At 43.8% G+C, this 13536-nt stretch overlaps 2 protein-coding genes across 2 annotated transcripts; one reads left to right on the top strand and one right to left on the bottom strand.

Moving 5' to 3' along the window:
* Positions 1–4029: 4029 nt before the first annotated feature.
* LOC138647947 (uncharacterized) lies at positions 4030–6074 on the top strand. Its single transcript, XM_069737339.1, has 2 exons — positions 4030–4620; positions 4941–6074. Exons 1-2 carry the CDS (start codon positions 4265–4267, stop codon positions 5821–5823), a joined length of 1239 nt encoding a protein of 412 aa, XP_069593440.1. The 5' UTR covers positions 4030–4264; the 3' UTR covers positions 5824–6074.
* Positions 6075–6089: 15 nt separating this feature from the next.
* Positions 6090–7238, bottom strand: LOC138647948 (uncharacterized). The gene is made up of 2 exons (XM_069737341.1): positions 7181–7238; positions 6090–7075 (listed from the first exon to the last, which is right to left on the bottom strand). Exons 1-2 carry the CDS (start codon positions 7192–7194, stop codon positions 6160–6162), a joined length of 930 nt encoding a protein of 309 aa, XP_069593442.1. The 5' UTR covers positions 7195–7238; the 3' UTR covers positions 6090–6159.
* Positions 7239–13536: the final 6298 nt, after the last annotated feature.

Consider the following 13536-nt stretch of genomic DNA (forward strand, 5'->3'; position numbering starts at 1 on the left):
GGCAAACTGAAGAAAGTGAAAGGAAAAATGGAGGGAAATGGAGGCTGAGCTACCATAATGCATTGCAAAGGAGGAGGAGAATCAGACATGGATAATACAAACACAGAAGATTGAACTGCCAACATAACTCTGGCCGCTAGAGGGAGCCAAAGCATCACAAACAAATAAAGGTATGACTATCCATACTGAGAAACCTGCAATTATGCAAACAGATAATCAGGGTAACAATATTAGATGGCGGAGGCAGAACAGTGCCTGTTGCCTGGGTTAGATGCATATGGGAACTGAGTGTCCACATGGTATGTTAGCCCGGGTTCTGTACTGTGTGTCCGGTAAGAGGAGTCAGGGCTTTTGTTTGCTGCGAGCTGTGCCGCTGTGGGTCTGCGTCACAGCTCGCAGCAAACAAAAGCAAAAGCGCTCCTCTTTCATTTGCATTATTTGAGGTCTGAAAGCACTGTTTTTTGTTTGTTGTCTAAATTTTGACCATGTCTCCTTTTCATAAAAAAAATATAAAATTCGGAGACATGTCAGAAGTTTATAAAGTAAAAGAACAATTTACATTTTACTCAAAAATATACCTATAAAGAGAAAAATCAGACAAACTGAACATTTTGCAGTCTTTTAATTTTTGCCTGAGCTGCATATAAAAAAAAGTATTTCTTTGGAAAGACATTGGATCGCAGATATAAAGGTATTGTCATGGCTCAATTTGGGGATTCGATCCGGTGACCTGTTGCTCAGTGCTCGATTCCCTCTGTCTGCTGGGCTATTGCCTTTTCTTCCCTGTCCAAATGCTGATGGTTCCAATTATCTTTATTCCCCCTTTCTTGTGTGCTTCTTTCCAGGTGTTTTCCATTTTCTTGTTTTGGTCTTCCCTGTCACATTCTGGGTTTGATTTTATATGTTCACTCTTTAATGCACTTGCTGGCCATACCTCTAGGTGTACTTGGGTTTAGGAGTTCCAGTCCTTCAGGTATAGGGATTACCTTACTTGGTAAACACCAGTTGAATTCCTGCAGCAAGTCTTTGTTTTCATTCCCAGTTCCTCTTCCTTTCACCTCTTCAGGTTTCTATTAGGTTAAAGTTGTTCCATTTACTTTTGGCTATCCTTAGCTTTCCCTCTCCAAATTTTATGAAGGTGTTTTAATTTTCTCTCCCCTCTTATTGGCAGTGTGTTGCGGCCTTCTTCAGGAGTAATGAAAAACCCCTTCTTGGGCTTTTGGAGAGACAGGTCCAAGGTGGTGTTTTTGAGTTGTACGTATGGGTCTCCACTACCAGTGAGTGTGTGCTAAGGTACCTTCACACTGAGTGACTTTAAAACGATAACGATAGCAATCCGTGAAGTTGCAGTGTCCTGGCTAGCGATATCGTTGTGTTTGACACGCAGCAGCGATCAGGATATTTACCCTGGTTACCTAAAAAAAACAAACACTACATACTTACATTCCGGTGTCTGTCGTGTCCCTCGCAGTCAGCTTCCCGCACTGTGAGAGCTGGCCGTAAAGCACAGCGGTGACATCACCGCTGTGCTCTGCTTTACGGCCGGCTGGCGCTCACAGTCAGTGCAGGGAAGCTGACTGCGAGGGACGCGACAGACACCGGAATGTAAGTATGTAGTGTTTTTTTTTTTTAGGTAACCAGGGTAAATATCGGGTTACTAAGCGCGGCCCTGCGCTTAGTAACCCGATGTTTACCCTGGTTACCCGGGGACCTCGGCATCGTTGGTCGCTGGAGAGCTGTCTGTGTGACAGCTCTCCAGCGACCACACAGCGACGCTGCAGCGATCGGCATCATTGTCTATATCGCTGCAGCGTCGCTTAATGTGACGGTACCCTTACACTCATAACATTTATCACTTTATTCCGCTTTCTATGACTTACATGCCCATATAGATGGCTCAGGAATGATGATCATGCTTAACTCTTCACAATAACAATAATTTTTACCAGAGGTGCTCAAACTTTTATATGCCACTGTAAGTGATAATGACAAAACTCCCTTGTGTGAATACTACAAATTGATACAGGGTTAAATTATATGCAATCACAGTGATACTCCATACAGTCATTGCCAAAAGTATTGACACCCCTGCAATTCTGTCAGATAATTCTCATTTTCTTCCTGAAAATGATTGCAAACACAAATTATTTGGTATTATTATCTTCATTTAATTTGTCTTAAATGAAAAAGCACAAAAAGAATTGTCCTAAAGCCAAATTGGATATAATTCCACACCAAACATAAAAAAAGTGTGTGGACAAAAGTATTGGCACTGTTCGAAAAATCATGTGATGCTTCTCTAATTTGTGTAATTAACAGCACCTGTAACTTACCTGTGGCACCTAACAGGTGTTGGCAATAGCAAAATCACACTTGCAGCCAATTGACATGGATTAAAGTTGACTCAACCTCTGTCCTGTGTCCTTGTGTGTACCATATTGAGCACGGAGAAAAGAAAGAAGACCAAAGAACTGTCTGAGGACTTGAGAAACCAAATTGTGAGGAAGCATGAGCAATCTCAAGGCTACAAGTCCATCTCCAAAGACATGAATGTTCCTGTGTCTACCGTGCGCAGTGTCATCAAGAAGTTTAAAGCCCATGGCACTGTGGCTAACCTCCCTAGATGTGGACGGAAAAGAAAAATTGACAGGAGATTTCAACGCAAGATTGTGCGGATGTTGGATAAAGAACCTCGACTAACATTCAGACAAGTTCAAGCTGCCCTGCAGTCCAAGGGTACAACAGTGTCAACCCGTACTATCCGTCAGCATCTGAATGAAAAGGGGCTGTATGGTAGGAGACTCAGGAAGACCCCACTTCTTACCCCAAGACATAAGAAAGCCAGGCTGGAGTTTGCCAAAACTTACCTGAAAAAGCCTAAAACGTTTTGGAAGAATGTTCTCTGGTTAGATGAGACAAAAGTAGAGCTTTTTGGGCAAAGGCATCAACATAGAGTTTACAGGAGAAAAAAAGAGGCATTCAAAGAAAAGAACACGGTCCCTACAGTCAAACATGGCGGAGGTTCCCTGATGTTTTGGGGTTGCTTTGCTGCCTCTGGCACTGGACTGCTTGACCGTGTGCATTGCATTATGAAGTCTGAAGACTACCAACAAATTTTGCAGCATAATGTATGGCCCAGTGTGAAAAAGCTGGGTCTCCCTCAGAGGTCATGGGTCTTCCAGCAGGACAATGACCCGAAACACATTTCAAAAAGCACTAGAAAATGGTTTGAGAGAAAGCACTGAAGACTTCTAAGGTGGCCAGCAATGAGTCCAGACCTGAATCCCATAGAACACCTGTGGAGAGATCTAAAAATGGCAGTTTGGAGAAGGCACCCTTCAAATATCAGGGGCCTGGAGCAGTTTGCCAAAGAAGAATGGTCTAAAATTCCAGCAGAGCTTTGTAAGAAACTCATTGATGGTTACCGGAAGCGGTTGGTCGCAGTTATTTTGGCTAAAGGTTGTGCAACCAAGTATTAGGCTGAGGGTGCCAATACTTTTGTATGGCCCATTTTTGGAGTTTTGTGTGAAATGATCAATGTTTTGCTTTTTGCTTCATTCTCTTTTGTGTTTTTTCATTTAAGACAAATTAAATGAAGATGATAATACCAAATTGCGTTTGCAATCATTTTCAGGAAGAAAATGAGTATTATCTGAGAGAATTGCAGGGGTGTCAATACTTTTGGCCATGACTGTAGGTGTAAGCCAAAATAGCCAGTGCTATGTAAGTTAAGGCAATTTTAGGTTTATACAAATAAACAAGGAGAGAGTGATAGCACACGAATGTTCACATAATAATAATAATGCGCAGTGTCATGAAGTATATTGCCTATAAAAGAAAACGCACCTGACTCTCGTTTTGCATCAAGCATCTCACGAGGGTATAATATATACCAGTATTGGTTTGTAGTCAGGGCTGTGGAGTCGGTAAGGCTACTTTCACACTAGCGTTAACTGCAATCCGTCCCAAAAACGTCTTTTTCCCGAAAAAACGGATGCGTCAAAAAACTGCAAAACGTATGTAACGAATACAGCATTTCGACGGATCCGTCGCAAAACCGTCGCAAATCCGATAAACGGTTCCGTTGAAATGCTGGATGCGTTGCATACGTTGCATACGTTTTTTCCATCCGTTGCATACGTTTTTACGACGGATCCGTTTTTAAAATGGGAGGCACCAAAATTTGATTGGCTACTGGAAACTAGGGAAATCTATATACTGACTGTATTTACAGCACATCTTTGAGGGTTTTAGTTTAGTGGCAATGATGGATGGTGTAATTGGGAGGATTTCGAGTTTGGTTACTGAAGTTATATTTGAGACGAATCGCCTGGATATCATAGTGCGGGAGAAGGAGGCGGCAGCAGAAAGACGGATGATGCAACGGAGAAGGCGACGATTCTGGATACATCCAATCAATGAGCTGCGGATGACCAGGGGTGTCCAGTCCACTCTCTATCTGGAGTTGCGGTGCAACCCCCAAAAATTCTTTAGTTATGTACGGATGAGGATGGAACATTTCGATTATTTGGTTGGAAAAATAGAGGATGTCATCCAAAGGCAGGACACAAGGATGAGGCTTGCCATCACACCGGCGGAGCGGCTCATGGTGACACTGCGGTAAGCATTTTTTCTTTATGTCATTGCTCATATTGAATGTGAGTACATGCTGCAGAGAATACTGCGCTGACACATTGCGCCGCATTTACTGTAGCATGTCATTTGTTGGTTTATGTGAGGCCATTCCACTTGTTTTTTTTTCTTGTGTCATTGGTCATATTGAATGTTATTACATGCTGCAGAGAATACTGCGCTGACACATTGCGCCGCATTTACTGTAGCATGTAATTTGTTGGTTTATTTGAGGCCATTCCACTTGTTTTTCTTGGTTGATGGTCTGTGCAATTTTTTTTTACATTTTTTTTTATTTTTCCCTGCAGCTTCCTAGCTACGGGTGAGTCTTTGACTTCACTCCATTTCCAATTCCGGCTGGGGATATCCACTATTGGCGGAATTGTGAAGGACACATGTCGTGCGATTTGGGACACTTTACAGCTGGAGTATATCCCACAACCAACAATGGAAATCTGGATGAGAAGTTCCGAACAATTTGAGCGAATGTGTAATTTTCCAAATTGTGTTGGTGCTGTGGACGGCAAACACATTAGGATTGCAAAACCGGCAGGAACAGGATCAGAGTACTATAACTATAAAAAATACTTCTCAATTGTACTCATGGCTATTGCTGACGCCAACTGCCGATTCCTTGCTGTGGATATAGGAGCGTATGGCCGGTCCAACGACTCCCAAGTGTTTAAAAACTCTCCGATGGGTCGCTGCCTGTATGGAGATACATACAATTTCCCGCCAGCAAGACCGCTCCCAGGAACCAGTGAACCAGCCTTGCCCTATGTGTGTGTAGGTGATGAAGCCTTTCAACTGTCGCCGCACCTACTGAAACCATACAGCAGCCGTGAATTACACCGCACCAAGCGGGTATTTAATTACCGTCTTACCAGAGCAAGAAGAGTGGTAGAGTGCTCTTTCGGTATTTTGACAGCAAAGTGGAGAGTTCTGCTGACGGCAATAAAACTGGATACAAAAACTGTAGACGATGTTGTCAAGGCATGTGTGGTGCTCCATAATTTTGTTATTTCAAAGGAGCCCGTTACCTTGGATGACGAACAATTGGAGACATCCTTGTGGGATTACCGAAGTGCCTCTGTTCGCTCCACCGGTTCTGTTACTAGGATGAGGGAACAGTTTGCTGAATATTTTTTGTCACCTGTTGGGCGGATTCCATGGCAAGACATAATTGTGTGACTTTTTTTTAATTTTTTTTCTTTTTTTTTTCCAAAATTTTTTGGTAGCAACTGCCACAAAAAAAAAAAAAAAAAAGAGTGTGTGTGGTTTGCTTGCTAATATAATATAAAACCATTTTGTTAAACCTTGAAAACGTCTGGTGTTTCTTTTCACTTAACCTTTCATATTTACCTTAATTAATGAACACACACACACAGTAGATTGTAAACCAGAATTATGTTTATTTCAAAAAATATATTTTTTGTGGGTAATTTTCCCACACAATTTTTTTTTTGGTAATTTAAAGAACCTTTCTTTTTTTGGCAAAAAAAAACTATGTACAAGTACATTCCAGGTTCACAGGTCCTGGTATTGTTGGGTGGAGTAACTATGGGAGGAGGGGCTGGAAGGTTGGACCACGTCGGTAGGTGGGATTGGGGAAACCCTACCTGTTGCGTCTGTAGTGGAAGGGGGGGGGAAAACAGGAGGCTGACCAGAGGGGTGTTGTGTTGGGGTAGGTGGAAAACTTACTGGGGAAGGAAAGCTGGGCAAAGATGAAGAAAACACGGGTGAATACATTTGGGTTGTGGGCCGGGTTGGGTATTGGTAGTGATGTTGATATTGAGAGTGATGTGGATATTGGGACTGGCGGTGATATTGTGGGGCATGGTGTTGAAATTGGGACTGGGATGTGTGGGGAGGTGTGGGGGTAGATTGGGGTTCGTTAATTACCTTCAGCAGAGCGTTATGGCAGCTATTCATTACCCGCATCTGCTGATCAAAAGAAAGCTTTTCCATGCTCCTGAGCATGGACTGAAAAAAAAGATTGGCTGGAGCTTGACTTACATCTAAATGCAGTCTATCCAAGCGACTGCTGATTTCATGTTGGTTTTCACTCATGCGTGATTGCATCATGCTGAAACCAGCAGTCACTTGTTCTCCCAAAATTTTAAATGAATTTTGGAAGCCTGCATTTAGATGCAAGAACTCAGGAGCATAGCTCCTTTCCTGACCCCTCTGACGCTGCCGCCATGAACCTACCGGTGGTGTAGAGGTGGCAGGGTCAGAGGGGTGGGGTAAAGGGAACGCTATCTGTTGACCATCAGATGCGAGTAAGGAAGGCTGCACTCCACTGGTAGAGGCGGATGAAGTGGAGGGGACAGAGGGGTGAGAGGTGTGGGGCCTACCGACGTGGTCCCCGGTGGCGGACTCAGGAGGGATCGCTTCAGAGGGTGCAGAGGTAGATGCAGGCGCACGGTGGCTGGAGTAGGTGCTGTGAAAGAAAAAAAAATAAGTTAATATATTGATATGAAAAAGGCCGGACTGAAACAAAAGTTTTGTGATTAGACAGGTTCTTACTGTGATGTTGAATACTTACACTCTACTCAGCATGGTTTCCCTCAGGAAGGAGAGGTTCGTGCCATATCTGTACCTCCTCTTCTTGCTTGCTGCTGAGCCACTCGGGGCCTGCATCTCCTCGTTAAACTCCCTCTTAAAGCGATCCCTCAATGACCGCCACCGCTTCCTAACCTTGGTACCTGTGAAGACAGGAATGAAGAAAAAAAAAAAAATATTCGTAAATGCAAGACATTACATTCAGCTCAAAACATCACTGAAAAGTGAATACTTACATAGTTTGCTCTGCTGCTGTGGAAGAAGGTCCTCCCACCTCGCAAAGATGTTCCGGCATACTTCCAACCAGAGCCGACGGGTGACACTGGTATCAGCATGCCTGCGGTCAGCCATGTTCCACAGTGGCTCCCGTTCACGAACCTCCTCGATGAGGGCTTCAATATCGATATCTGAATCGTATTCGGGAGCACACTGTGAAGCCTGTTAGAACAAAAAAAAAAGAAAGAATTAAAAATTAGTAGACTGAAAGCAAAAAATTAACAATTGAAGCCCCACAAAAAACCGACTCACTGATGGCCGACCGCGGCGTCGAGTCCGCCGACTCTGGGAGCGCCTGGGAGAACCTTCATGCTGTGCTGGACGTTCAGCAGCACCAGCAGCAGCAGCAGCAGGAGACTGAAATAAAGGATAAAAAAATTAGCTTTAATGTATGTATATGTTTTCTGTGTTACGTTATATATGAAATTCTGTTTTGTGTACGGTGCAGTGTGATGTGTGAAGCAAGTGTTTCACCACTACTTACACTTGGTTCCTCCTCCACTTCGATGTCTCCACCCGTCTCGGTCCCTTCCGACAGCTCCTCATCGGATTCTGATTCCTGTTTAAACATAATAAATGCATGTAGTGACTCAAAATGATGTAAATTTAAAAAAAAAAACAAAAAAATTTTTTTTGCTTACCGATACCTGCTGTTGCTGTGGAGGAGGGCTGCCGGAAGAGGACATTGTGTGGCTGTGGTCCAGGTGGCTGTGGTCCTGGTAGGTCTGTAAGTTAAAAGACACTTGCAATCTGCTCTACACATTGAAGTAGCAGATTTGGGGTCTTCAAAACTTACTTTTCAGATTTTCTGGATGTGGGCCAGGTGGCTGTGGTCCAGGTGGCTGTGGTCCAGGTGGCTGTGGTCAAGTTGGCTGTGGTCAAGGTGGCTGTGGTCCAGGTGGCTGTGGTCAAGGTGGCTGTGGTCAAGGTGGCTGTGGTCCAGGTGGCTGTGGTCCAGGTGGCTGTGGTCCTGGTAGGTCTGTAAGTTAAAAGACACTTGCAATCTGCTCTACACATTGAAGTAGCAGATTTGGGGTCTTCAAAACTTACTTTTCAGATTTTCTGGATGTGGTCCAGGTGGCTGTGGTCCAGGTGGCTGTGGTCCAGGTGGCTGTGGTCCTGGTAGGTCTGTAAGTTAAAAGACACTTGCAATCTGCTCTACACATTGAAGTAGCAGATTTGGGGTCTTCAAAACTTACTTTTCAGATTTTCTGGATGTGGTCCAGGTGGCTGTGGTCCAGGTGGCTGTGGTCCAGGTGGCTGTGGTCCAGGTGGCTGTGGTCCTGGTAGGTCTGTAAGTTAAAAGACACTTGCAATCTGCTCTACACATTGAAGTAGCAGATTTGGGGTCTTCAAAACTTACTTTTCAGATTTTCTGGATGTGGGCCAGGTGGCTGTGGTCCAGGTGGCTGTGGTCCAGGTGGCTGTGGTCCAGGTGGCTGTGGTCCTGGTAGGTCTGTAAGTTAAAAGACACTTGCAATCTGCTCTACACATTGAAGTAGCAGAGTTGGGGTCTTCAAAACTTACTTTTCAGATTTTCTGGATGTGGGCCAGGTGGCTGTGGTCCAGGTGGCTTATGCCGGTCAGTGTGGTCCCTACTCTATCTGCAATATAATAAGTATAATGGATTGAAAGTTAGACCAAAGCAGAAATAGGTAATGTTTACCACTAAACACCATGTTAAAATGAGAAAAATATGTGAACACCCAAACCCAAAAACTGGTGCACGTTATACCATTCTTTTCCATGTCCCAAAAACAAAAAAAGGTAAACTGTGAGACACCTTTAAAAATATTTTTATGTTTTAAAAAAAAAACAATTACCTCCCCGAAATAAAATTTCAAAGGATAACCTTTATTAAAAAATGACCACTCAAACAACTCTGTATTGCATGTGTAACCATTGGTACATACACCTGATTTAAATTTACCTTTAAGAAATTATACTACGGACAATTTTTTAAGAAACATTTTATTAATATATAATTTTTTTCTTTTTTTTTTTTTTAAATCACAATGGAGCAGAAATGCTCTTTATTTTAAAATACAAGTACATCGAATGGGAATGGTTAAGTAAATTTAAAAAAAAAAAATATAACCTCAAGCTGCAGACCATTAGACTTTGCAATAATACATCCATTTTAATAAACAAAAAAAAAAAAAAAGGTGCACAAAACACTATACTAAAGGTACTGTCACACTAGACGATATCGCTAGCGATCTGTGACGTTGCAGCGTCCTCACTAGCGATATCGTCCAGTGTGACACGCAGCAGCGATCAGGCCCCTGCTGTGATGTCGCTGGTCGGGGAATAAAGTCCAGAACTTTATTTGGTCGCTGGACTCCCCGCAGACATCGCTGAATCGGCGTGTGTGACACCGATTCAGCGATGTCTTTGCTGGTAACCAGGGTAAACATCGGGTAACTAAGCGCAGGGCCGCGCTTAGTAACCCGATGTTTACCCTGGTTACCAGCGTAAAAAAACAAACAGTACATACTTACATTCAGCTGTCTGTCCCCTGCCGTCTGGTTCCTGCACTGACTGCTGGCCGTAAAGTGAAAGTGAAAGCACAGCACAGCGGTGAGTCACACAGCGATGACTCACCGCTGTGGCTGTGCTCTGCTTTCACTTTACGGCCAGCATTCAGTGCAGTAACCAGACGGCAGGGGACAGACAGCTGAATGTAAGTATGTACTGTTTGTTTTTTTACGCTGGTAACCAGGGTAAACATCGGGTTACTAAGCGCGGCCCTGCGCTTAGTTACCCGATGTTTACCCTGGTTTACCGGGGACCTCTGGATCGTTGGTCGCTGGAGAGCGGTCTTTGTGACAGCTCTCCAGCGACCAAACAGCGACGCTGCAGCGATCCGGATCGTTGTCGGTATCGCTGCAGCGTCGCTAAGTGTGACGGTACCTTAAAGGTACCGTCACAATGAACGATATCGCTAGCAAACCGTGACGTTGCAGCGTCCTGGTTAGCGATATCGTTCAGTTTGACACACAGCGGCGATCAGAATCCTGCTGTGATGTCATTGGTCGCTGCAGAAAGTCCAGAACTTTATTTCGTTGCTGGACTTTATGTAGACATCGCTGAATCGCCGTGTGTGACGCCAATTAAGCGATTTGTTCACTGGTAACTAGGGTAAACATCAGGTTACTAAGCGCGGCTCTGCACTTATTAACCCGATGTTTACCCTGGTTAACAGTGTAAAAGTAAGAAAAAACACAAACACTTCATACTTATGTTCCGCTGTCTGTCCCTCGGCGTTCTGCTTCTCTGCCCTGTATAAGCACAGCGGCCGGAAAGCAGAGTGGTGACGTCACCGCTCTGCTCTGCTTTACGGCTGGCTGGCGCTCACAATGCAGAGAAGCACAGCACGGGGACAGACAGCGGATATTTTTTTTTTTACCTTTTTTTTTTTTTACTTTTACACTGGTAACCATGGTAAACATCGGGTTACTAAGCGCGGCTATGCACTTAGTAACCCCATGTTTACCCTGGTTACTGGCATCGTTGGTTGCTGGAGAGCTGTCTGTGTAACAGCTCTCCAGCGACCAAACAGCGACGCTGCAGTGATCCGGATTATTGTCGGTATTGCTGCAGCGTCACTCAGTGTGACGGTACCTTAATTAGTAAATACATCACAAATCAATATTAACCAATATGGCATTGACAAATGCACATGCAACCAACAAGACGCACACAAACATACCTGCAAGCCGAGTCATAACGCAAGCATAACACATGAACAGTCGCAATATTGACGAAGGCATAATAAGGTGCAGGCACGTGAACACATACATACAAAAGCACACAGCAGTACAAAAATAAACACACACACCCACACACACACACACACACGGCCATCAGTCCTCCGGCTGGAGCTTGATATCTTCACAGTGGCAGGCCTCACGGTGGATCTGGACTGTAGCATGGCAATGGCTGTTGCAGGATGACGGCAGGCCTCAGGTTGGATTCAGGTTTTATAAGCTCTTGCTATAGTCAGTACGTCATACACAAATGCGCACACACACACACACACACAAATGGCAATATACTCACACTGTTGTAGTGTGTCTGGTCCTTGCTGCCAGGCTGGGCTCTTGGTGTCCGGCTGGGCTCTTGGTGTCCGGCAGGGCTCTTGGGGTCCAGGCTGGGCTCTTGGGGTCCGGCTGGGCTCTTGGTGTCCGGCAGGGCTCTTGGGGTCCAGGCTGGGCTCTTGGGGTCCGGCTGGGCTCTTGGTGTCCAGGCTGTGCTCTTGGTGTCCGGCAGGGCTCTTGGTGTCCGGCAGGGCTCTTGGGGTCCGGCTGGGCTCTTGGTGTCCAGGCTGGGCTCTTGGTGTCCGGCTGGCTGGAGGCTGCTTCTTCTTCTCTCTGAGTCTTGCTGGCATATGTGGGGGTTGAAGGCCCAGACCAGGTTTATATAGATTTGGGGATGTCTGGCCATTTAGATAAAAACACCTGTTTCTGAGCATGCTCAGTAGAAAAAAACGTATTGCAGCGCTGCATTGCGTCGTACGACGTGTCTCGACGCATCCGTCGCTCATAGACTTTCATTCTAGCAAAAGACGCATGCCGACGAATGCGCCGAGACACGTTTTATTGGCGGAGACAAAAAACGTTACAATCTTCTTTTTTCCAGACGACGTGTCGCCTCTTTTCGACGCATCCGTCGAAAGACGTATACCGACGAATGCAAATCCGTCGCAATACGTCGCCAATACAAGTCTATGGGGAAAAAACGTATGCAGCAAAATATTTTGCTGCATACGTTTTTTCTGCAAAACGACGCATTTTAACGTATTGCAGTTAACGCTAGTGTGAAAGTAGCCTAAGACAAACCTCCAACTCCTCATGTCCACAACTCCGACTCCACAGCCCTGTTTGTAGCATTGATACAAGGGAGTTTTGTTATTATCACTTACCTTCCTTTAGAATTTTATGTCTGAGTTCTGTATGTCTACTTTTATGTTATTAATTATTATGTTAATGTTATCCAATGAAGAAAATATTTGTATTGATTTTCAGCCTTGTACATTTTTATATACGGTAGGTATTCTTTTGGATTTCCAACATGAGTTGCAATTATTAAAAGCATAATATTCTTTTAATGCATGTTTAAAACTGTAATACAGCTGTTGTCAAATATTCTGTTAGTATGTACTCATCCTGTGAATTGTTTAACTTTACAATACAATTAAAGTTTGATAGGCAAAAGAAGTAGTCACCCATTTTGGAGTTACTTAGTAATGCTGCATCATTAAGCATCTTTAGAGGATTTCTATGTAGAAGATGTCCGCTTGTTCATCCAGTGTGAACCTGGAACTGTAAATATTCAACTTCCATTAAGACTCTTTAGTGTATTCAGTGTAAAGATCAGAACATTCTGTTTGTGTCTCTGAGAGTCCCAGCCTCTTAAAGCTCTTCTAATTGTGACCTCTTGAATGACTGAATAGTGTTTAGTCTGGTTTAAAAGTCAAAAGTGCAGAGTGGGGACATGCCAGAGACTGGGAGGTATCCATTTTCTACATGCAACAAGTTGGTCAGTGGATGACTAAAATACTACAGAGAAATACCGATTGTACACTACAAGTTAAATATAGATCTCAGACGTAGACTCATGCCAAGTCACATATTTCAGGGGCTCAATCTGTCCCGTCATTGCCAAGACTAGAATAGTAAATACATATTAAAGCAGTGTAGTCTCAAACACGGAAGTATCTCACACTCCCTTCTGCTATTGATTTTTGTCTTTTAAGGACAAAATCTACTTTTCCATAATTGGTTCATCTGCCAAAAATATCTCCATACATTTTACCTGCAGAAAATAAGACCAGATCTGTCACATAGCTTAATGATGACGCTAATTTGTGTTTAGTTGAAAAGTAATTAGCTTTTTCGAGATTTTATACCTTTGCTACCAATTACTGAACTGACAAATTTTTATGTAAACAAATTCATATTCTCACATATTATGCAACTCTGTTGCCATAGCAGCTAATCTTTTTGATTGCTGACTTTCAGGTGCATCATTTCCATTTTAGTCTTCTCTGTTTCCAAGTGA

The sequence above is a fragment of the Ranitomeya imitator genome, chromosome 8 (assembly GCF_032444005.1).
Source record: "Ranitomeya imitator isolate aRanImi1 chromosome 8, aRanImi1.pri, whole genome shotgun sequence".
NCBI lineage: Eukaryota > Metazoa > Chordata > Amphibia > Anura > Dendrobatidae > Ranitomeya > Ranitomeya imitator.